The 21,957-nt window shown below is 40.2% G+C and overlaps 1 protein-coding gene across 3 annotated transcripts in view; it reads right to left on the minus strand.

The window, feature by feature from the left end:
• Positions 1-2,507: 2,507 nt before the first annotated feature.
• LOC133121469 (caspase recruitment domain-containing protein 11-like) overlaps positions 2,508-21,957 on the minus strand; it is a 47,415-nt gene continuing 27,965 nt past the window's right edge. For all 3 annotated transcript variants that reach the window (XM_061230639.1, XM_061230638.1, XM_061230640.1), the window contains exons 7-24: positions 21,170-21,295; positions 20,840-21,034; positions 20,537-20,698; positions 20,302-20,353; positions 20,092-20,213; positions 19,110-19,219; positions 18,728-18,774; positions 13,919-14,048; positions 11,144-11,345; positions 10,761-10,887; positions 10,064-10,304; positions 9,443-9,524; positions 8,531-8,626; positions 8,297-8,399; positions 7,947-8,126; positions 7,302-7,426; positions 5,690-5,805; positions 2,508-4,545 (exon numbers count right to left, since the gene is read on the minus strand). In XM_061230639.1, coding sequence (XP_061086623.1) covers positions 4,344-4,545; positions 5,690-5,805; positions 7,302-7,426; positions 7,947-8,126; positions 8,297-8,399; positions 8,531-8,626; positions 9,443-9,524; positions 10,064-10,304; positions 10,761-10,887; positions 11,144-11,345; positions 13,919-14,048; positions 18,728-18,774; positions 19,110-19,219; positions 20,092-20,213; positions 20,302-20,353; positions 20,537-20,698; positions 20,840-21,034; positions 21,170-21,295 — 2,418 coding nt within the window. In that variant the 3' untranslated portion in view covers positions 2,508-4,343. The remainder of the gene's footprint in view (positions 4,546-5,689; positions 5,806-7,301; positions 7,427-7,946; positions 8,127-8,296; positions 8,400-8,530; positions 8,627-9,442; positions 9,525-10,063; positions 10,305-10,760; positions 10,888-11,143; positions 11,346-13,918; positions 14,049-18,727; positions 18,775-19,109; positions 19,220-20,091; positions 20,214-20,301; positions 20,354-20,536; positions 20,699-20,839; positions 21,035-21,169; positions 21,296-21,957) is intronic.

Genomic DNA, 21,957 nt, shown 5'->3' on the forward strand with positions numbered 1-21,957 from the left:
GATTTATGATCATCTGTTCTTGCTCACCAAAATAAAAGATTTCATCATGTATTCAGTCTCATTCTGTTAAATGAATGAAACTTTTGTTTTAAACAAAAGCCATTTTGGTTAGCCAACACTGAATTCAGAATTTGTAAATAGTGAGTTTCTGCATGTCTTCCATCCTTGTATTTATTTCACCTAAATGCTTTAATACAGTATCTTTCAAGGAACTTTAGTTATGTCCATTCATTATCAAGACTGTTTCGCTAATGTTAGCATGACATCTGTGGCTTAGAAAAAAGCCCCTGAAAATGTACACACTTGAAAATGACAGCTGGGTGGCCCATCCAGTCTCATCTAGTGCATAGACGAGCCCCATGCTTCAGGGTTAAAGCCCACGGCAGTGTCGCCTGAGGCTGACTGTGGCCTCCAGCCCCACAAGACTATGCATAATTAACATTGGCTGGGATCCACCCATGTCGCGCAGGGTTAAAGAGGATTCTGTCGACAGGGATCCACATCTCATCATTCTCTAGTGACCCCTGCTGGACGATCAAACACCTGCAAAGTCCCCTGATTAATCTGCACATGAATTGCCTTTCTCCAACTCTTCTTAGTGCAAACCTGTCTTGCAGCTGCGGTTTCATAAGAAGCGGCCCCTGATGTGCTTCAAAGCAGAGTACATGTTTTAATGCATTCTCCCCATAGGTAACCAGGGCCCAGGGATCCAGTTGATATAAATGTTGATATACAACAATATATATTGTGATTTGCGAGAAAAGGGGATAAAAAGTCAGTCAGTAAAACAATTAATAAAACTGAGAATTCACAGTCACTGATTCTTATTTTTCAATGTACAGTACGATGCTTCGTTTCCTGATGCATTTATTTACACACCTCAAGGATAAATATTTTCAGAGGCTTTCCTATCATTCTGCTTCTCAAAGTCACTCTTGCATGAGTGAAGCATGTTGTTAATGGAAATACCGTGAACCAGGTTATGGTGGTATAAGGCCACTACATTCCAGTAATACACCAGTTGTCAAAACAGGTGAAATGCGTAGTAAAACCTCCAATTGTGCTTAAAATAGCATGCTACTACCAACAACAGAGCAGTTTCAGCAGCAGAATGAAGGGACTGGAAGTAAGAGATTGTGGGCTACACTACAGATAGTGCCCCCCCACCCACCCCCCCACCCCTCAAGAAAAAAAGGGTTTCATAAGAAACCTGTCCAATGTGAGAGAGTGATGAGACTCTTAGTGTCGCACTGCATGGAGACCGACAGGAGATGGAAACTCATCATCATTGTGAGACTCATTGAAAAGCAAGCACTGCTATTCAAACTGTAGTTTCACTGGAACATCCTGCTCTAGCCTTGCATTAGCAAACATATCCTTGTAAATAATTGCGTGGAAACATGTTTTATTTTTTTGCTGTCAGTCACACGATGACAATTGGCTGCCTGGGAAAGAAAAAAAGAACACGATTTCTCAGAAGGCATTGTTGATGATGCGTATGATCCCCAGCTTTTCTGTTGTTATTGGGTTTTTTATATCGTACTGCACATTAACAGTTATCTCACTTACTCAAATGGGTGTGAACTGAACGCAGCGGGGAAGTGTGGGAGGATGTTTGCTAGTGAGTGAGTGGGTGGCAGGTGGGCGGAAAGTTCTCTGTACTCGTTGCGCTTGCATTCACACCGAGCTGAAATGTGGTTTCAAATAGAGAATTAAAGAGCAGAGAGTGCTAGCAGCACGAAACCTGGAGCATCCTAGCGCGCTTTACACTCAAAATGTGTAGGGCGCCTCGCAGTCAAGAGGGCCGCGTCGTGGTCAAGAAATAGACACGTGCAGTTTAGACAGGTTGCCTAATTGGTTTTGAGACACCCTTGATTTGGCACCACTGCCACACGCTCCTGGTGTAGTGTAAGCTGCAGAATCACTTGCTCCCACTAACTGTGCTCGCACTTTCCTGAAGCAGTGACATGAGTCGTCGCTAGGCTGTGTGCCGTGTTTCCATACAGAGAGAAGAGAAACCCTGAAGTTGCCGAAGGTTGGGCTTGATGTCTTGCTTCTATAAGAGCGTATTACACGGCTGATGAAATGAATGTTTCAGGCATAAGCAGGGCTTCACGCACCATTCGCCTTGCATTGAGTTGATACATCACGGCCACAAAGACTGCCTGAGCATTGCTCTTTCACACCAGTATTCACTCTCTGCCTGCACTACAATACTGCCTTTTGAAGACCTACGTAGCCATCAATGATATATGCATAACGTGTCAAGTTTAACAACAAATAGTAAAACTTAACAAGAAAGGTTAAACTCTTAATTTCCAATGCAGTTATTTGATTGCAGCTGCCGAAACATTGGCAATTAAATAACTGCATTGTCATGAAGAGTGTGCAACCTTTCTTTTAAAGTTTTGCTTTCAATATTCAGTAATAACAAATAGTACCATGTTGGATATGACTTTAGATGCATGAGTGATGTCTTTTTCTTGAACTCTCTTCTTCCTTTATGAGATTATGAGATTTATTACATTCACACATTCCTCCAAGTAAGCAACACACAATCAAGCACACATTCTTATTAGTTGTAATACACATTTTAGACCTGCACAGTAATAATATTTTTAAATGATACATTACATTACATTATTGGCATTTGGCAGACACTCTTATCCAGAGCAACGTACAGTTGATCAGGCTAAGCAGGAGACAATCCTCCCCTGGAGCAATGCAGGGTTAAGGGCCTTGCTCATGGGCCCAATGGCTGCGTGGATCTTATTGTGGGTACACCGGGATTAGAACCACCGACCTTGCATGTCCCAGTCATGTACCTTAAGCACTACGCTACAGGACGCCCCATACATACTTCATTCATGGGACGGCCCAATTAAATGGTCTTTTCCACTTTCTATATGAGCAGAGCCATTTCAGGTTGTAATATCACAAAAAATGTTTGTACTCTGCTGCATGAGATACAAAATATTCATTACTAATAGTAGCTTGTTTAGAATCAGGTATGTTATAGCTCCAGATACCATATCACAGACTGCCCCTTTAATAAGAGATGCTCTTATTCTAGGTACAAATCATTGTCTTATGATTCTGTCAAATGTGATGTACACATACTGCAGTCATGTTTTAGAACTATTTTAATAAAAACTTTGGCCCTCTCTTCCTCTGTTTTTGTTTTCTTTTTATTACCAGTGGAGACCCACAATCTTCTGTGGCAAGAATATTGCTCACTTCCTAATTTACATTTCAGTTTACTCGGTCTTCAAGAGTATACAAATTATGAAAATTACACTCAAAAAGAAAAGAAAAGAAAATCCTGTGGCAGCATATTGTAAATATTCAACAGATAAAAAGTAGTGCCATGCCTTAATGCATAAAAAAGAAGTTAGTATAAGATAGCTGTTAATTTTTAAAAATTTGTTTGTTGAATTAAAATGGTTTTTACAATATCTACAATGTAAATGTTTTTCTACCTTTGAGCAATGATGCTTTTGAATTATGTTTAGAATAATTTTCCCAAGTGTTACTATTGTAGTACAAAGGTTTCTGTTTACATGTAGATATGTACATTCATGTGGTATATAATGTATGCGTGTGGGAAGAAAAAAACATAAAAAATAAATATCACTAAATAACATAACTGAAAGATAAATGCAAGGTGAAGGTAATTATTCAGAGAGACGACATAAATGCAAAAATAATGTTAGCAATTAATGGCGGCTTCAGGCTAGGTATATTTACCTACAGAATGAAATGCCTTTTTTGATGGTATTATCCAGAGCTTCATTTAATTACTGGAGCTCCCTGCAAATTCTTTTCCATTTTATCTTTATAATTTATTAGGTGCCATTAAAGTGTTCTCAATATACTGCTGACATGCTCATCTTTCAGCTGAAATTCTGAAAATAGCTGGGACAACATTTCCTCTGCTAGGCCACAGAAATCACATTGAGTGTACTGACCTGCGCCTTACTGGCCGGTACAGATACAGCAGTATGGGCAGATTCATATTTCACTGTAATTGCTGCTGCAGGAAGGCACAGTGGATACACACCGCAGGCACAAGATTCCACACTGTTCCTTAGCTGCTCCATTATTCATCTGAGGCCTTCAGTATAACTGGGTCTGCTCTCCAGACAAAGACATCTTTTCCCATAGCCTTCACCGACTGCACATATCTTCAAGAACAACATGCATATGTCACTTCTGTTCACTGCTCGTACTCCGTTATAGATGACAACAAATCTGGGAGCAGCGATAAGTTGCATTTCAGTCATTATATTTGACTGTTCCATTTCACCAGTGGGACGCCACCATGGCAACGATCCCAGCATGCCCTACAGGAGGTCCTGCTCAACCCAAACTGTCTTCTTCTGTTCCTCAAGGACTTTATCCTTGATGACCTTCAGCAGGTCCTCCACTCCACTCCAGGAATCCGGTTCCACGGAAGTGTAGAGACAGGGAAGAGTGTCTAACTCTTTCTCCTTCAACCGGCATGTCCTTAGGAAGTCATCTTCTAAGTCCACCAGCTGCAGCCTCCTACAGTAAACAATATAACCATTAATACTAAGAGTAATTATCTTCTTCTGCCATCATCACAAACATAATTATGACATTATCATAAAACTGAGAAAAGAATTGCTTGTATTTTTACTAATAAAGGACACTATATATGTTGCAAACATACAGCTATTATTTAGTGTAGGGATGTAAACCTGAGGCCTCACTGCTATAGGATATGATTTTGATTCTTGAGGAAATGGTTAGATATTTGGCAATACTGCAAATTTTGCTGTCATACAATATAAGAAAACACACAATACACACTACAAAATGTGACAAAATGTGACAATACACACAAACCCAAACTACAAAAGTTAAAAAAAAAGTATTTTTCTACTTTTTCTGATTTAATCATTTCTTTTCTCTGTTTGTAACATAATGTCAAATAAAAAAGTGTTTTGTATTTGTTTCCATATGATTTGCATGCCATGACTTCCTTGTGTCTGTGACCCATCAACATCATCAGTGTCTGGATGTCTTGTTTTCAGATTGTCCTCCAAGCGATACTAAAACCCTTGGCATTTGTAGTATCTACTGCATATCTGACAGCAGCATGATGGTTTGAGGCTCATTTGATACCTTGATGACGTGAAGCCATTTAGCCAACAAATGTGCTCCATACTGTATCAGCATAATTTAGGAAGTCATGGCATGCAAAGGACATTAAATCAGAAAAGCCAGAAAAAGACAGTGACCCCAGGTTGAGTGAGAAACTTAACAATAATGTTAGCAGTGTTGCTAGAGAGCTGGCATATATTGGCATGTTTTCTTTCTTATTCTAGTGTGGAAACCTCTTCTTCATTCCAGAAATCTGTACGAGAAAATACTGTATCCTCTTCAGATCATGAAACAAAGGAATGAGTAGTTGCATCCACACCATCATCTTTCCATAACATGGCGTTGACCTTTCTGGGGTTTCATTCAGGACAATATTAAGGAGCTGTCAGTGTTTAGTTGTAGTAACTGACATAACTTGATCATAATCTCACTTTTATGATACTCCAGTAAGTGTAAATATGAATATTATATCTCAAAAATATAATAAAATACATATGCACTCTATTTAAAATGCTGTGCAATTAACTATGAGGTTATTTAGGTGGCATGGGAATCTGTGTACCTTAATTTCTTTATGTTCTTTTCGCAGACCTTGATAAAGATGATAATGGGATATATTTCTCTTCTCAGCAAGTCTTTGGTGCAGCTCAGGCCAGCTTCCAGCAGGCAGTGTTTGTTCTAGAAAATTATAAAGTATTCATTTTTAATAAAAGACAAGTCCTACAAACCACAAATTAAAATTTCATTCTGTTCAGACATCAAAGCAAAAGAAAGCAAAAGTCTATCAAATTGCCAATATGCAGCCGGTCCACTCGAGAACAACAGAACCATATCTAACAGTTTCTTTGCCAGCTACATTTTCATCCCCACTTACAAAATTATATTTTACATTCATGAGACTCAGCGACCCTTGCAATAATTTCCCAATCTTCTGATCCAGAGAAATATAATAATTGCTTTGAAGGCTTCCTTTAGTTTGAATAGAGGTATCAATGAAGGCATCACACTTTCTTATTCGTCCCTAGGAATCATGGAGCTGAAATAATGACATCTTTGTTTTGTATTCATACATAGTTGTTTTTCCTTCTCATTGGAAGCCATTTTGTTTGCAACAAAGACTGTTGCCTCTCACTGAGGCCTCTCCAAGTACATTAGTAGTACACAAGCTTCTAATATTCCCCCTCACTTCCCATCCTTATAAACCAATCTGAAGAGCCCATTTGAATTGAGTTATCTTTTAGCATTGAGTGTGTAGCCCCTCAGTCGCCTCACTCTCCAGCCACATTCGGCCCTTTGTTGTTTTCATACTTTAGACTGCAGGCCATTTTCTCCACTATCAAAGCCACATTTATTTCAGCAGATGAAACAGTCGGTTCCAGTCTCCTAGAATTAGCAAGGATTGCGAAAATGACTGACGTTTAGAGCTGAGCTACAGACTATTGGATACAGAAATGTGGTGTTATTATGTATTGGCAGCTTTGATCTTCAGAACAGGCAGACAGAGTTACAGATCTGTGAAGGGAGAGAGTTAGAGGTGGTCTGAGGCGGGTTCAAGACTAGAGACAAGCCGAAGCAAGAACTATGGGCCGATGGACTCTCTTCTGACCTGGAACAGAAGCATTGAGGCTTAGCAGAGACCCCTGTGCATGATGCGTATGTGTCCGTGTGTTTACACCAACAGTGATTCTGCCTTGCAGTTGTCATGTCAGTAAATACAGCTGGACGTGTCCTAGCCTGAGGCTTCCCCATGTGAAATTACATCTTCCATGTTCTCCTTCCTATTATAAGTCTACAAGCAAAAAATGACTGGAAAAACCAATTACAAGAAGTAAATAACATTTCTGCAAAGAGTGTGTTTTTAGGTGCACATAATGAATGTGTAGAGAGAAAATAACACCCTTAAGCCATATACCATAATCGAGGGTGTCCTGGAAAAGTGTGATAAGCAACACAAAGTTAATTTTTGGAAAATGTTTGCAAAGACAAAAATTGCCTCCTGCGTGGTTATCACATTTACAGTTCAGCCTCTAAAAGGAGGCCAGTAATTGATTTGCAAGATGATTGTCATGTGACATACAAAATAGGGTTTGCTCAGTCAGAGAAAGCATTTGGGTTATCTTGTTCTTTCAGGACAGTCCTCAATTAAATAGTACACATGTGGTTTCAAGTTTTACCTTGGCAGCGACCGCTTTAATATTTTCAGGAGTGATGCACTCATATTTACTGCCATGCTTCTCTTTGGAATAAATAATGGGCTCAATCTTCTGTTTGTTCAGAAACTCCTCTTTTGATAAAATGTCTGAAAAATAATGTGAAAAGAATGAGGGGAAGTAAACCTGTAAAAGCAATCAACAGGATTATGCTAATCAAGGAGCAGATTTAGGCTATAATGTAGAACCAGCCATCCATATTCAAATAGCATCAAAATCAGGCACCAGGCTTCATTACTAAGACTGTATCTGGGACAAAAAAACCAATAGTAACAAACACTAGCAATCCTTTATGTTAATCCAATTCATGTCAATTCTCAAATGACCATGATGTAATATGTAAGATGTGTATCATTCTTTTCCACAAAGCAGTTGTGCTTCAATCTATACTATGTGACCTACTAACGTGCCACAAGAATGCACTCCCATAATGCATTCATGCAGACAGGACTTGCCAACACATCCAGCAGTAACAGGAGACTTGTGAGCCACCAGCCTGTATGTATGACCTATTTTTCACTTGTGGTCTACGGGCCGCTATTTGAAACTCCTGTGGTGTCAGAGACCTGTTTGTAATGGCCTTATTTTCCTGCAAACGCTTCGCAGTACCTGGTTTGCATATGTTAAACTCCATGGCCCCTCCTGAATTGAGGAACTTCTGCACAATTGTTTTGGCCAGAATATTGGGGGCGAAAAGGACAGGCCTTTTGTGCTCAGAGTGGTGCGGGGTCACTGGAGAATACGGGATCAGGTTCAAGTTCTTGCTCAGATCATTTTCTGCATCCGAGTCTGAAACATCAAACAAACCCAGCTCTGAAAACAGGCAGGTATGTCATCCCAAGCATATAAACAGGAACAGAGCAATGAGGACATATAGGCCCAGGCTATAAGAGTTTACAGTCACCAATGTGAGGACACACTACAAGAACGCAAACATCTCTTATGATCTTGCTTCATACTTTCAAACCCAGGCCTGGTAAGTGTAGCGCTCCCCCCGTTGACCACCCGGACCTTCTCATTGCTGTTCATCCGCTTGTACTTGTTCTCAGTCCTGCTGACAAACTTGGAAAAGAAAAGACATCGAACCAAACTGAAAACTGGCAACATTTAACGAAGAAATCAAAAGCACAATCAAAAGCACAACCTCATACCCTTCTCTCTACAGTTTGAGAGCTCTGAGCTTGAGCAGTTACCTGTAAGATCTGGCCAATGAAGAAGCTTGCGCGGGACAATCTTGGGCTGGATTTGGGGTCCGGAGGAGGAAAGGTTTCCTCAGGCTGTAACATATTCTAAAAACGTAATAGTAATGGGTAATCCTTTTCAATTAATTATGGCAAGACCCATCTGTAAAACATGTATCAACCTCCCGCTGTCTTGATCAGTGTTTGTATAAATGGGTCTACTGTACATAATGATCCGTGATCCCCACTAAACACTGCTGGTAGCTATCTGTCAAGACTCATAGTATGAGGAAAAAGAGAACTTTAAGTGCCTAACTCACATTTAAATGAGGGAATTCAAAACTTCTGTAAATTGCCGCTAGGCAAACTCTGTAAGTTTCACCTAAAATAATGTCTCCAAATTGTTTAAATCTTGTTTGGCAATCAAAAATTTCCTCGTTCCTAGTGGCCACCCATGGTGACTGGGGGTCATAACAGGTGTGGTTTCCTTTTTTCAGTCACTTTTCTACTTTTTATTTTCATCCATTGTTGTAAAGTTACTGCATACAAAGACAAACTGGCAACTGGTAACAACTCTGCTCAAACCCCTCCACCTCTTTTGTTTGTGCCGCTCAAACTCCATTACAGCCGCAAGTATGTGTCACACAAACTATGCATCTCCGCACTCGCAACACTCATTTCTTCTATAGGTTTCTGTGGTTTCCCAGAGTACATGTCCATACAGGGCGGGTGGGGCAGGCCCTCCACTAACTTAAGATTTTAATATATAGAAATGGTCTCAATGGACATTGCTAGAGAAATGCCAGTGGGGATATGTCTCAAATATTTTATTTGTTCATTAAAAAAATCATAGATTTTTAAGAAAGAGAAAGAAGGCGAAGTTAGCATAGCACGTGCAGTAACGTTAGCGGGATGGGCGCATACCTTGAGTCCACGCAGGCTATCCGCCTCTTCCCGGCTCCCCCTACATAGCCTCTGAATCTTCACCAGGAGCAGCTGCTGAGCCCTGAGGGAGAGGACGAGAGGAAGAGCAGTTCTGAGCACCACCTGCTGTACGTGCCGGGAATCAAATCAACGCTCTGTCAACCCTGCAATGACACTTTAGGGAGCGTCCACCTTCCTCATTATTGGTTCTCAGTACCACTAGTTAACAGGGCACTTGCTCTTGAGAATTCAGCTCAGTGACATCATTAACGTGCCATTAGGCAAATAATATCATCATGCTATGTCAAGATGTCAGGTTTATTTTGATATATTCCGGGTGGCAGAGCTGAAAGCACCATGTGTTCATGTCATTTGATGACTCATCCCCTCCCATTTCTTTCCACTACAGATGTGCCACTTGTACTCCAGGGACCCTTATCTACATGCTTCTCAGGCACTCATGTCATTCTCAGAGTTTCAGTTCTTTCATTGTTATATGTGCAATCTGCGTCCAAACCTCACGACACGAATGCACAAGAGGATGTGAGACATTTCTGTATTCAGTGTTGAGTGTGAGTTGAGAAACACAGCGATCCAATCTGCAGTGAGAGGGACGGTTACCTGGAGTAGCTGGGGATTGTGGCTTTTTCCAGGTCCTTGTCAACAAAGGGGTCAACCCGTGCACACAGCCACTCACTCCTCCCCTGGTGCATGGTGTCCAGCACGTGGACTATCTCATCGCAGTGCATGCTCATGGAGCAGCTGTCCCAATGGCCCAACAGGTTGAAGTTCAGGCGGATGTAGAAGGAATCCCCCGAAACCAAGGTGCCATCCTCCACCTCCTTCAGTAGCTTCCTATAACCTGATTGGGCCAGATCAGAGTGGCTTAGTGTCACGTGACTGGCAGCTATTAAAACCACACCGGCTGTAACTGCTGTTATGCATTTGACCTTACAGGACTAACATCGTGCCTTCACACAGATGAGCATGCCTTCGCAAGCATGCTCTACAACACCACACTGCCTGGATGGATACAATTTTAAAATACAAGTTCAACTTTGATCAAGCAAGCTTTAAAAGCCCTGTGTCATAAGCACACATTCACAGGTGACATATGAAGATAAGTGGAGCGCACTGGGATGGCCAAAGAAAGCCTGCTTGAGTGCAGATAGCATAGACCACTGAACTTTCAGATATTCACCAGCAGAGACTGTCACAGCAGATGCCTTTAGAACTTGGTAGGGATTGCCTCAATCCAATGTACGTGGAGATGTTTTGGAAACAGCAGGCTGATACTGATGGTAAAGAGACAACTTACCATCATAGTTGGCTCTGAAGTGCAGCTTGATCAGTCCACTGCATCTCTGCAGAGTCCAGTTTGCCTCCTCCGTAGTACATGTATCCAGAGGGATGCTCTGGTTCTCCCCGTGAACACAGCCTTCCAGCTGGGGTGAAAAGAATAGAGGACACAAAGGTTGCCCAGCTGTATAAATGGACTGTATGTGTAGTTACGTGAGCTACCCCAAATCAGGACATAAGCAGAAAATATTGCCATATAAGGTGGAGGCAAGAAAGTACAGTGGCAGAATCTGAAGAGAACAATAAACAAATAAGTCATGCTTTAACAAAGAAAGGATGCAGGACTAAGCTTTTGAATCCCAGGTAAAATCTGAAAGTGAAGAAGCGGTCTCCCTCCCTCACCAGTAGGAGGTGGTGTCCCTCTCTCAGGCCAACTCTGTCTGCATAAGACCCTGGCTGGACGAAGGTGATGAAGATGCCACTGGCATTGCCTCCCACCAGGTTGACGTCAGACAAAAAGGAGTCCCCTGGGAGGCTGATGTCCTGCACTGGGCGCAAAGAGCTACTGACACTCGTGAAGGAGTTGAGGGAAGGTCGGAAGGGTCTGAGGAACACAGCGCACAAACAGAAGTACTGAGAATCCCTCCAATCGCATGGATAATACAGACAATACTGGTACAAACGTATTGCCGGACCCATAAGGACCAGGCATGAATCGTGCTTTCTATTATTGAGTGACTGACATACCTTGTTAAAACGCGCATTCGCAATATGGCTTACGCAGTACATACAAAGATACAGAAAGCTGTAACAAGATGCCACAGAAAGCTGTAACAAGATGCCACAGTAAGCGGTTCAAGTCCATGCTAGCTAATAGAAAACAAGCTATTCAAACAGTGGAGATTGCCGTAAAAATGATCAGCATCTCAGATAAAATTACATAGTGGTCTTTTCAAGTGCTATACAATGCTTCTCTTTATGAAAAGCTGGCCGTTTTTTCTGGAGGCCCACAGGCAGCTTGGTAACAATTTGAACTCTGAGGTAACTCCACTAATAAAAAGACCACTCATTCCGCAGTGTTAAGTGAGTGAAGAGACAAACGGTGTTGATCCCATGACGCAGATGGTATTTCTTTGACAGCTGGTTTGATTCCACAGTATTTCCAATTTAGCTAATGGAATCAATACATTCCAAACCATATGTAGAGGCAATCGGTTCTCTCTGCCCAGGCAATCTCAAAGCTACTAGACAGTGCCCTACAACAACCAAAACTGCAATGCTCCTCAAGCCACAAAACACACCTGGCCAAAATTCTATAGTAATACAGTAGCCTGCTGAGATGGAAATGCCCCAATGTAGCCTGTAGCAATGTAGCCTATGGAAAAAAAATTTAGTTATATTTAACATCGCTTCTGGTTTCAGGGGAGTTTTTTATCACCGATATAATGTTATTTATTTTTATTATTAATGAAAATGTGAGAGAGGGTCCAATTCCAATTCTGTGTTGACAGGCGTGGGTCAACCCATATAGTTTCTGCAACACATACTCCCCCTTAGCTACATCAGGGTCTGGCTAAACCAGGCTCGCCTAGTCTTGTTTCATGTTGCACACAAATATGTTTACAAACCTGACTCTGTATGTAAATGTCCTGCTGGAAATATAGTAAGGAAGATATTTGTCATAATTCTGATTCACTTAAGAACAACAAAAGCTCCTCGATTAAAGAATGTCAGTTATTCTAATTTATTCTGGCGAACCCTCACATCCCGATGCACCTCTCCCAATGAATGCATTATCCAAGGCAATTATTTAAATGATCTAACATTCCCTTCTATCTGGATCTGAAAACATGGAATGCTAATAAAATAAACATGCGACTGAATGAATGAAAAAGCTAAAAGAATTATGACTACAGTAAGTCAAACAATGAACCTGTGGGTCATATATTCTCCATTCCCTTAACCAAAGAAGAAATATGTGAGGTTTCTTCCAAAATCAAACAATTCACTTGAACTTTAAAACACTAGTTTAATTTTCATTTGGATATAATTAGTTTTGAAACCGATGACAACTGCCGCTCCGGGCCATTGGCTTGATTTGTAAACAGCTCTGTAAAGGAGCGCCTCATTACAAGTATTATTTTAGATAAGCAGGACACGGGAAAAGAGTGCAGCCAGTTTCTTCAAAACAACATCTGACAGAATTGTTGATGACTAAAAAAAAAAAATCAACAGTGTCTCAATGTTTGCTTTGATGTTCAAATCTGTGGTTATTTATAGTCAGCTATTTATGCAGCATTTCTACTGTGATCTTCATTGCACATAATGAATTAGATGCAATGTGACATTCGGATGAAAAAACATGGATGTTAATTTGATGGGTGGATGCCTTGGGAGAAACAGTCCTTTCAAGTTAACAGTCTTCATTATTGCTCTTTAGGCAAATGACAATTGTTTAGACCAGGAGACAGTTCTTGTCTTATAATCTGTTGTAGCTCATTCAATAGCACTCTGACACAATGGACCTCTGCCCATATTTATGGATAACATCACATGAAAAGAACATGTACATACTGAAGAAAGGTACATTTGTTTTTGACAGAGACAAATAAGGGCTTGTATATATACCGTGCACTGAGTAATCATCTTCATGAAACAGACCAACAGAACCCACTAATAAGATTTGCACATTTGCCTTGTGATTAGACCTGAAGCACCTGCCAACTTTCTTGGTCTTGTCAACATACATTAAGAACATGGCAGTAGTCAGAAATGAAACATTACAAAACACTTTCTTTGCAAAGTGATTTCAATGTGAGCTCCACATTGTTGCCTTGTCAATTTAAAAGATAAACCTACACTTCAGAGATGATCATTTAATTTTGTTTTTCTTGCAGTAGAAAAGGCAGCTTTAATATGCATTATCAAAATAGCATTGTGCAACTCAAATTGTATAATTTGTGAGACGAGACAGAATCTGACAGGTCTGTGCTCACCCTTGGTTAATTGGGAAAGAAGCAGCAATTAGCAGTTGACAGCCCAGGCAGGTGAGAATGAATTAAAAGCAAGTTAACAACCAAAAAAAACTATTTATTAAATTTATCCTATTCAATGGAAAATCAAATCATGCGTAGAAACAGCAACAAATAAAAGTACATGTCAGGTGTACAATTCTACCTTTCCAGGGAGAACTTTCTGAAGATGTTGTTGACTTGTTCCAAGTCCAACTCCAAGCCCTCGGACTGGTGGGAGGATGACGAGGAGTGGATTGAAGGAGGTCCATGGGAAAATCTGTCAGTGTCTTCGTCTGAAAGGAAGAATTATTGAAAAACATTTGTTCATGAGACTGACAGCACACACTTTCTGACGCTTGAATTTCTTTACACTTCAACAACAATGTTCTCCAGAGGGAAACACATCTCACTCAAGTGTTGAATTAATTCCTTCTAGAAAGTCTTGATCTGGTTTGACAGGTGGTTTACTGTGATGTATGCTAACTGTAACTCTGCTTCGTTTTGCATTATTCCTCAACATGTCCGTATCTCATACGTTTCACTGGTCTTAAACCTGCATGGATTTGCTTTAAGAGAACATTCTAAAATACATGCATGTATAGTGGGCTCCAGAATTATTGCCACCCTTGATGAATATGCACAAAAATACTGTAAGCAAAACAATGAAACATTTATTGATATAAGCTTTATTTTCCAACACATGTAAAGTTGTGTGCTTTATTAATGATTCAGTGTAATCAACCACAGTTCACGCCACAGGTTTTTGATGGGATCTACTTAATCCTTATACTCCCTCCCGAATACTCTGTTTGCAGGGTGCAGGCCTCCTTGTTATTCCTAGAATAACTAAAAGTTCCATAGGTGGCAGAGACTTTTCCTATCGTGCTCCTTTCCTATGGAACAAATTGCCTGCTCATGTTCGGGGTGCAGACACTATCACCGTATTTAAAGCTAGGCTAAAAACGTATCTCTTTAGTGTGTCCTGTAGTTGAGGGGCAGGAGTGGGTGGCTGGCATAAGCTATAGAGTCTCTGGTGGACTTGGCAGTGCTGTCAGTGGATCATTGTTGGTAGTGCTGTGTTAAGCACAACCAGTCATGGTCTGTTGGCAACCATCCCAAGCCTACCCTCATGGCACGTGATTGACTGTGATTGACCAATTACTATCTGGACCCCCTAACAATGTTACTTTCCTCTTCTCCCCGCTCTGGGCACCTGCCCGGAGCGCTAGGCCAACTTTTCCTGCATACCCCCTCCTGGCCCAGAGCTCCAGCCCAAGACCAGCCGTACAACTCCCTCCTGCCACTGCTGATTCGGCTTTAGCACCAAGGCTGTCCCCTTGCCTGACAGTGCCACCCATTGGTGTTCCTGCCATCCCTCAACCTCATCTCTGCTTCAAGTTATTGGACATTATGTACTTTTATTTAATCTGGTTTTCTGTTTAAAACCATTGTTCCTACAAACCGGTGTCAACCAGCGGCAGATGGGTTCCCCTACTGAGTCAGGTTCTGCTCAAGGTTTCTTCCTGTTTCCAGGGAGTTTTTCCTTGCCACTGTTGCCCTAGGCGTACTCTTGGGGCCGGTTTCTCTATAAAGCTGCTTTGCGACAAAGGCCCTTTGTAAAAAGCGCTATACAAATAAAATTGAATTGAATTGAATTGAATCTAGGTCTGGAGACTGAGATGGCCATTGCAGAAAATGAATATTGTTTTCACTTAACCATTTCTGGATTCTGAAATGGTTCTGGATTCTGGATTCTTGGAGTCATCGTCCCAATGGACCTACGACCAAGTCTCAGCTTCCCAACAGAGACAACTGGAATTTCTGCTAAATTTTCCTGGTACTTTGTTGAATTGCTTATGCCTTGACCTTAAATAGTGCCTCTGGACCACTAGCAACAAAACATCTCCAAAACATCAATGACTCTCCTCCATATTTGACAGTAGCAATGAGGTGTTCCTCCATGTTTGCATTCCTCTTTTGACGCAACACATGTCAATGGTGTGTATGGGCAAAAAATACATTTTGGGCTCATCTGACCATAGCACTCTCTCCCAGCCAAAGTTCAATATCATTTGGCGAACTTCTGATGCTTGATTTGTTTATTGTGCTCAGTAAGGACTTTCTTTGTGCCACCCATCCAAAGACTTTGTTGGAATGGAGGTGGTGTTTTATGGTTCAGTCTTGGTGACCCCATGATGCAAGCAATCTCTGCCATTCTTAAACTGTGATCCTTGGGTTCTTTATGGCCTCCCTCACCATCCCTGGGGATAATGTGACTTGTATTCTCTTCCTGGCAAGTTTGCAACCATTCCATATGTTTAAAGTTTTTTATTATTATGTAGTATGTTTAACTGTTTATGTATTTTTCTGTTCCCATTACCAGACATGTGGCGGTCAGTTACTGGACCATCTGCCTCTTCTGAATTGACAGTTCTTTGGCGTTTCCAATACTGATGATGGATGACAAAAGGATTTTGCATGCTTGTTACCTCATTGTTCTACTCTAGTGAAACAGGAAGTGATAATGACACAATATAGTTCCATCAGACTTATTACATTAAGATTAACTACATTTAGTAAAATTGTATTGCCAATTTCACTTTGTTTGATTTTATTTACAATCATTGTTAGGAGTACCAATAACTTTGACACTATTGTGAAAAAATGTGATGACTTAATAAAAAACATTGAAAGATGAGAGTAAATGTATTCAAATAAAAGTATACAGATTTCCTGTATGTTTGAATATAACATATAGATTATTATCTGTGTTGTTGATTATATGCAGCCTTTTGTCTTCATTATTATTAAGGGTGCCAATTATTCTGGAGCCAAATGTACAGCAAAAGCTGTAACTATGATATCCCATGATATCTTGAAAATTCCAAAGACGATTATTAAAGATGACCAATCACATTTTATTACAATGTAGTAATGTAGCTCAAATGTTTTTCCTGTGTTACTAGCCAATACAATGTCTTGCTATTGTTGAAGTCAAACACAATGAATTGTTTGTTATTGAAAGTATGGGAAAAAGTAAAATGTTACACTCATCAAAGTAGTGAAACTGATGTGTGAATTCAAAGGAACAAGTGCAAAGTAACTCATTCTAACGAAGGCCACAAGGTAGAAAAGTGCCAAGGCATTTCTTATTTTCAGGCATCATATGAGTGTGTTTCCTACTGCAGCTGTTAAAAGCAAATAAATTGTGTGACACTAAGTAGACTCCTGCTTATAACTAAATAAGTTATAGCTAAATACCCAAAGGAACATTTCATCAAAGTGAGTAGTCTGAAAGCGTGTAAGGCATGTAATATCCCTGTAGATTACAGTACAAAGTAAAAGCTGAGGCAAACATTGAAACTGCATTGCATAAGCGAGCTGTATCTCTTCAGTGACCTTAAGTAAACTATTTTCATTTTGTTCGGCAAAGTTCAAATTGTGGCGCATTCTGAGATGCATGTGTCTAAAGTACTGCATGCATTTTTAGTTTTCAGTCTGGCGTGTACATTTTGTGTCTACAAGATAACTTTTTTCTGTGTATGTAGCATAATGTCTAGGCTCTTAGGTGTCTCCTATTCCTCAGAAAGCCTTTTTTTCTTCATTGGACCGCTACGGTAGATTTTAATTTCTGAGGACAATAATTATGTCATCATGGATTCTTGTTTATTGTTGTTGTGTATATATTGTGTCTTATCTGTATGTGTTGCAAAACAAAATAATACCCTAACAGTGCATTCCTGAGAGAAGTGGGCTCAAGAATTATTGGCACCCCTCACCAGCAATGCACAAACAAGGCTTAAAAAAAAGAATAATATAATTATAGAGAAAGGTAATACACCAACATGTGCCAAATACTGTACTTTATTAATGTTTCAATGGAAACAACCAAAATCATAACAATCATTTAATAAAAATAAATTTCAACAAAATCAAGGTTTCAGAATTATTGGCACCCTTCACTTAGTACTTAGTGCAACCACCTCTGGCAAGGATAACAGCATGGAGTCTCTTCCTGTAATTTTTGACAAGATTAAGGAACACATTTGGAGAGATTTTGGACCATTCCTCTTTGCATATCCTTTCAAAATCCTTCACGTTCTTGGGTTTGTGCTTATCAACTGACCTCTTCAACTCAGCCCACAGGTTTTCGATTGGATTGAGGTCTGGTGACTGAGATGGCCATTGCAGAACGTAGATTTTGCTGTCACGGAATCATTTCTGTGTGGATCTTGAGGTGTGTTTTGGGTCATTGTCTTATTGGAAAGTCCACCTACGACCAAGTCCCAGACTTCTGGCAGAGGGAACCAGATTTTCAGCCAAAATTGTATCTGACCAAAACGTTCAATTTTGGTCTCATCTGACCAGAGAACCTTGTTCCAGTCATAATATAAATGACAAATGGCAATGGCAAACTCCAAGCGCTTTCTTCTGTGTCTTGTGGTCAGAAAAGGCTTTCTTCTGGCAACCCTTCCAATGAGGCTGTGGTTATGGAGTCTGATGGTGCTTTTTGAAAACTGGTGACCCCAAGATGCCACCAAGGCCTGCAATTCTTTCACTGTGATCCTTGGGGATTTTGTTGCTTCTCTCACCATTCTCCTCAGTATCCTGGGGGGCAAGATGCAGTTGCGTCCTCTACCCATGAGATTTTCAACAGTTCCATATCTTTTAAACTTTTTATAATAATCTTTAAGGGTGCCAATAATTGTGAAACATTGATTTGGAGGAAATTGATTTTTAATTAAATCAGTAAATGATTTTTTTTTGTTCCATTGAAACATTAATATAGCACAGTATTTATCACATGTTGGTATTTCGAGTTTGTCTATAAATATATTGTTTAGAATTTTTTTGAGTATTGTTTGTTCATTTTCTGTCAGGGGTGCCAATAATTTTTGAGCCCACTGTACATAAGTACTCAATTACTCAGTATTATGTCATTATGCCAGACAATTTTAGGCTGATACTTTACCACAAAGTTCCATGTTGTCACCACTGTCACACTCAAAGTCACACAGGCTAGAGAAAAGATAAGTGTGCATGTCATACAAAGCTCTTCACAAAATATTCAAACATCCTCCTCTTCCTTTTCACCATCATCATCATTATCAACATCATCATCATGTGTAGCATGACATCATGTGATAGCCATTCAAGGCTAAAGTTTTCAAATAGCTTTAGAAGAAGGCTATGGATCTGAGAATGACATTTGTACATAACTGATCCCTTAAGCATTTGACCACAGATACATATGCAGTACTAGCATGTTTAAGTAATATCTCCCATTTCACCCAAAACCGTTTAGTGAACTTTTATTTAGAAAGCAGTGCACCAAGATTAGGTGAAGGTTATACCTTCTAGGTAGAGTGTCGTGTTCCCCTTCCTTGCTCCTTCTGACAATAGAGTCATTTCCTGGTGGTTCAGGGACTGTGGACATTATACTGTCATTGCGAAACCGCAGGAGCTTTCACATAGGAAACAAACAAAGAAAAGGTTGGCCACAAAAGCATGGACAGCACAAAATGATATCCATTCCTCAAGCTCCTCAAGCCTTATTTCTGCTATTTGAGAGGTTTACTTCCGTAAAGGTATAGAGATGGACCTGGCATACAGTCCCCTCAAAAAGTATTGGAACAGCAAGGCCAATTGTTTTTGCAATTCACTGAATACATTTGAGGTTGAGATAAAAAGATGAACACGAGACAAGAGTTCAGAATTTCAGCTTTCATTTCCTGGTATTTACACCTACATGAGACCACCCAATCTTTAGGTGGGCAAAAGTAAACAAGAGAGTATTTAAGTAAATGAAAGTAAATGACACTTCAATCTCTTAAGGAGGTGAAATGCATGCTCAATTTGGTTAATTTGGTGATTGACTTGGCCATTCTAAAACCTTCTACTTTTTCTCCCAAATGAATCTAGATAAAATACAAGGAAATAAAAGCTGAAATTCACAGCTGACATCTCATCTACATCTTTTGACCTCAAACTCAATTGGATTCAGTGTATACCAAATATTGTGCTTACAAATTGGGGCAGCACCCATTTTAAATTGAACCATGAAAAACAAACAAAACACAATATAAATACACTTAAAGGGACAACACACTGGGAGTTGGATTCTGAGAATTTACTTTTTGCCTATATTAGTCATCCTGAAAAGTCTCTCTGTATTTTTGTTTGCTTGCTTAATTTATTCTGAATGTACATCCTTGGTATGAGACTTTACTGTATATTTAGTAATAGTAATAATGCATTTATTGCATCTTCATATGCTGCATTTTATGAACTCTGTTCTGCTATCACAGCAGAACAAATGGTCACATGGATACTTACATGCTTGTTGAGTATATCTCCAGTGATTGTATTATGGAAGGAACTGGTATTTATAGAGTTAGTATCGGTGCTGGGGGCATCTGAAAGATCCCCATTCCCATTGGTGTTGAAGGCTGATAAAGCTAAAGACGGAAATGACTTAATCAAAACTCTAGTTATCACATATTATAATACAGATTGATATCAATAGATGGAACATAATCAAATTACTTGAAAAATCCATGGTTTTAGGTGTGCTGACTGGTGACTTTGCTCTGGAGAACTGAAAGTAAATATATGTTATTCTGCATGCAATCTATAACCAAGGCATGTTAGAAACAAGAAAAGTTTAATCGAAAAGATACAGCTTTTTAAAATCTTGCACAACTGAGGAATGACAAATGAAACTGTATTTGAAGACAAGGGTATAAAACTGTCTCTCAATCTAGGGTTTTTAAAAACTCACAGGAATTCCCTTGAGGTTTGGCCTCCGTTTCAGCCGAGGTTCTGAGAGGAAGTATTTGTTGTCATCTGGTGACTCATCACCCGAGTCCTCAAACTGACCATCTCGTTTAGGGTGGCCAAAGTTTTGGGATATGATTGTTGATGGAATGTCTCGAGGTAAACTCTGTGGAGGGAATACAAAGTTACAGAGGGCGGGAAGTACAGCATTAAGTTAATTATTTAGAATGAATGGCAAATAGCTCCCCAGTTTATGCTGAGGTGCACAGAGCAGATTCAAATTGATGACAAAGCACCCCTCCGTCACCTGGTCCAAGCCGTTGTCCTTGGAGAGGCGTCTCAGCTTGGACTCCAGGTTGACGATCTTGGCCTCTTTGCGGACAATCTCGATGTGCAGCTCATCGCTGCGTTCCTCCAGCTCGCGGATCTGCTTGCGGTACTTGTCCTTATCAACCAGGCACTGGGAGAACTGGTTCTGAGACTCGTCCCGCGAGCGAAAAGCCTAACAGGCACCAGAGACAGGGAACAGTGAGGCAGCCCTCTTCTCCAAACCTAAATGTCAGTTTCTGCCTGAGCACAGCAACTTTTGTTTAAGTGATCCGGTCTCAGACTTCCTCAGACCACCACAGTATTTCACCTGATCTCTCTCTCGTTCAACTTCCTCGAGCTGGATGGTGATGGTGTTCATGCGGTTCTTGTACATCTCACAGTCCTTCACCAGTGTGGAGCACTTCAGCTCCAGATCTTCTTTCTCCTCCAGGTACTGTAAAGGTATTGCAGGAGACATCTTGCTTTACGATACATCATTCATTTCATATTTATATTGTATTTTAGCAGTATTAATGTTGCTAGTTTTTCCCTTTTCCTGAATTGTGTAAATTTAGGCACACTACACAGATGATTTGACGCTAAAACATTTTAAGAAACAAGGCAAGGTGGAACATTACGATACAGCCCTCAAAAAACAAAGATTAATTAATACTTGCTGGATTCGGATAAAAGTGGATTCAGACATGCCCTACATGCACTGACACCAAGCACCTAAGACCATGTGCTAAGATTGTTAAAATAGAGCTCTCAACCAGGTCTTAGTGCAAATGCTTTCAGTAGCATCAAAATAGCAATATACCAATAATGTACCTGGCCATAACTCATCTTAAGACCAACCTGCCCTTCAAGTCAAGTTAATTTGCTCTTTAAACAACATGGGCACTGGACTGGAAAATGACAACTGCTTTGGTCCGAAACTGGCAAAGACACTGCCACTTAGCGAGTGTAAGATCTTAGAGTGTAAGATCTAAGCCCAGAGTGTGTTTTCTAAAATCATTCATAGGTCTGGCTTTATAACAGACATTTGAAAAAGAAATTAATCTGTAATATTGAGTGAGAACCACTTGTCCTTTGAACAGAAATGCAACTTCAATT

Source organism: Conger conger, chromosome 2 (assembly GCF_963514075.1).
Source record: "Conger conger chromosome 2, fConCon1.1, whole genome shotgun sequence".
Classification (NCBI taxonomy): Eukaryota; Metazoa; Chordata; class Actinopteri; order Anguilliformes; family Congridae; genus Conger; species Conger conger.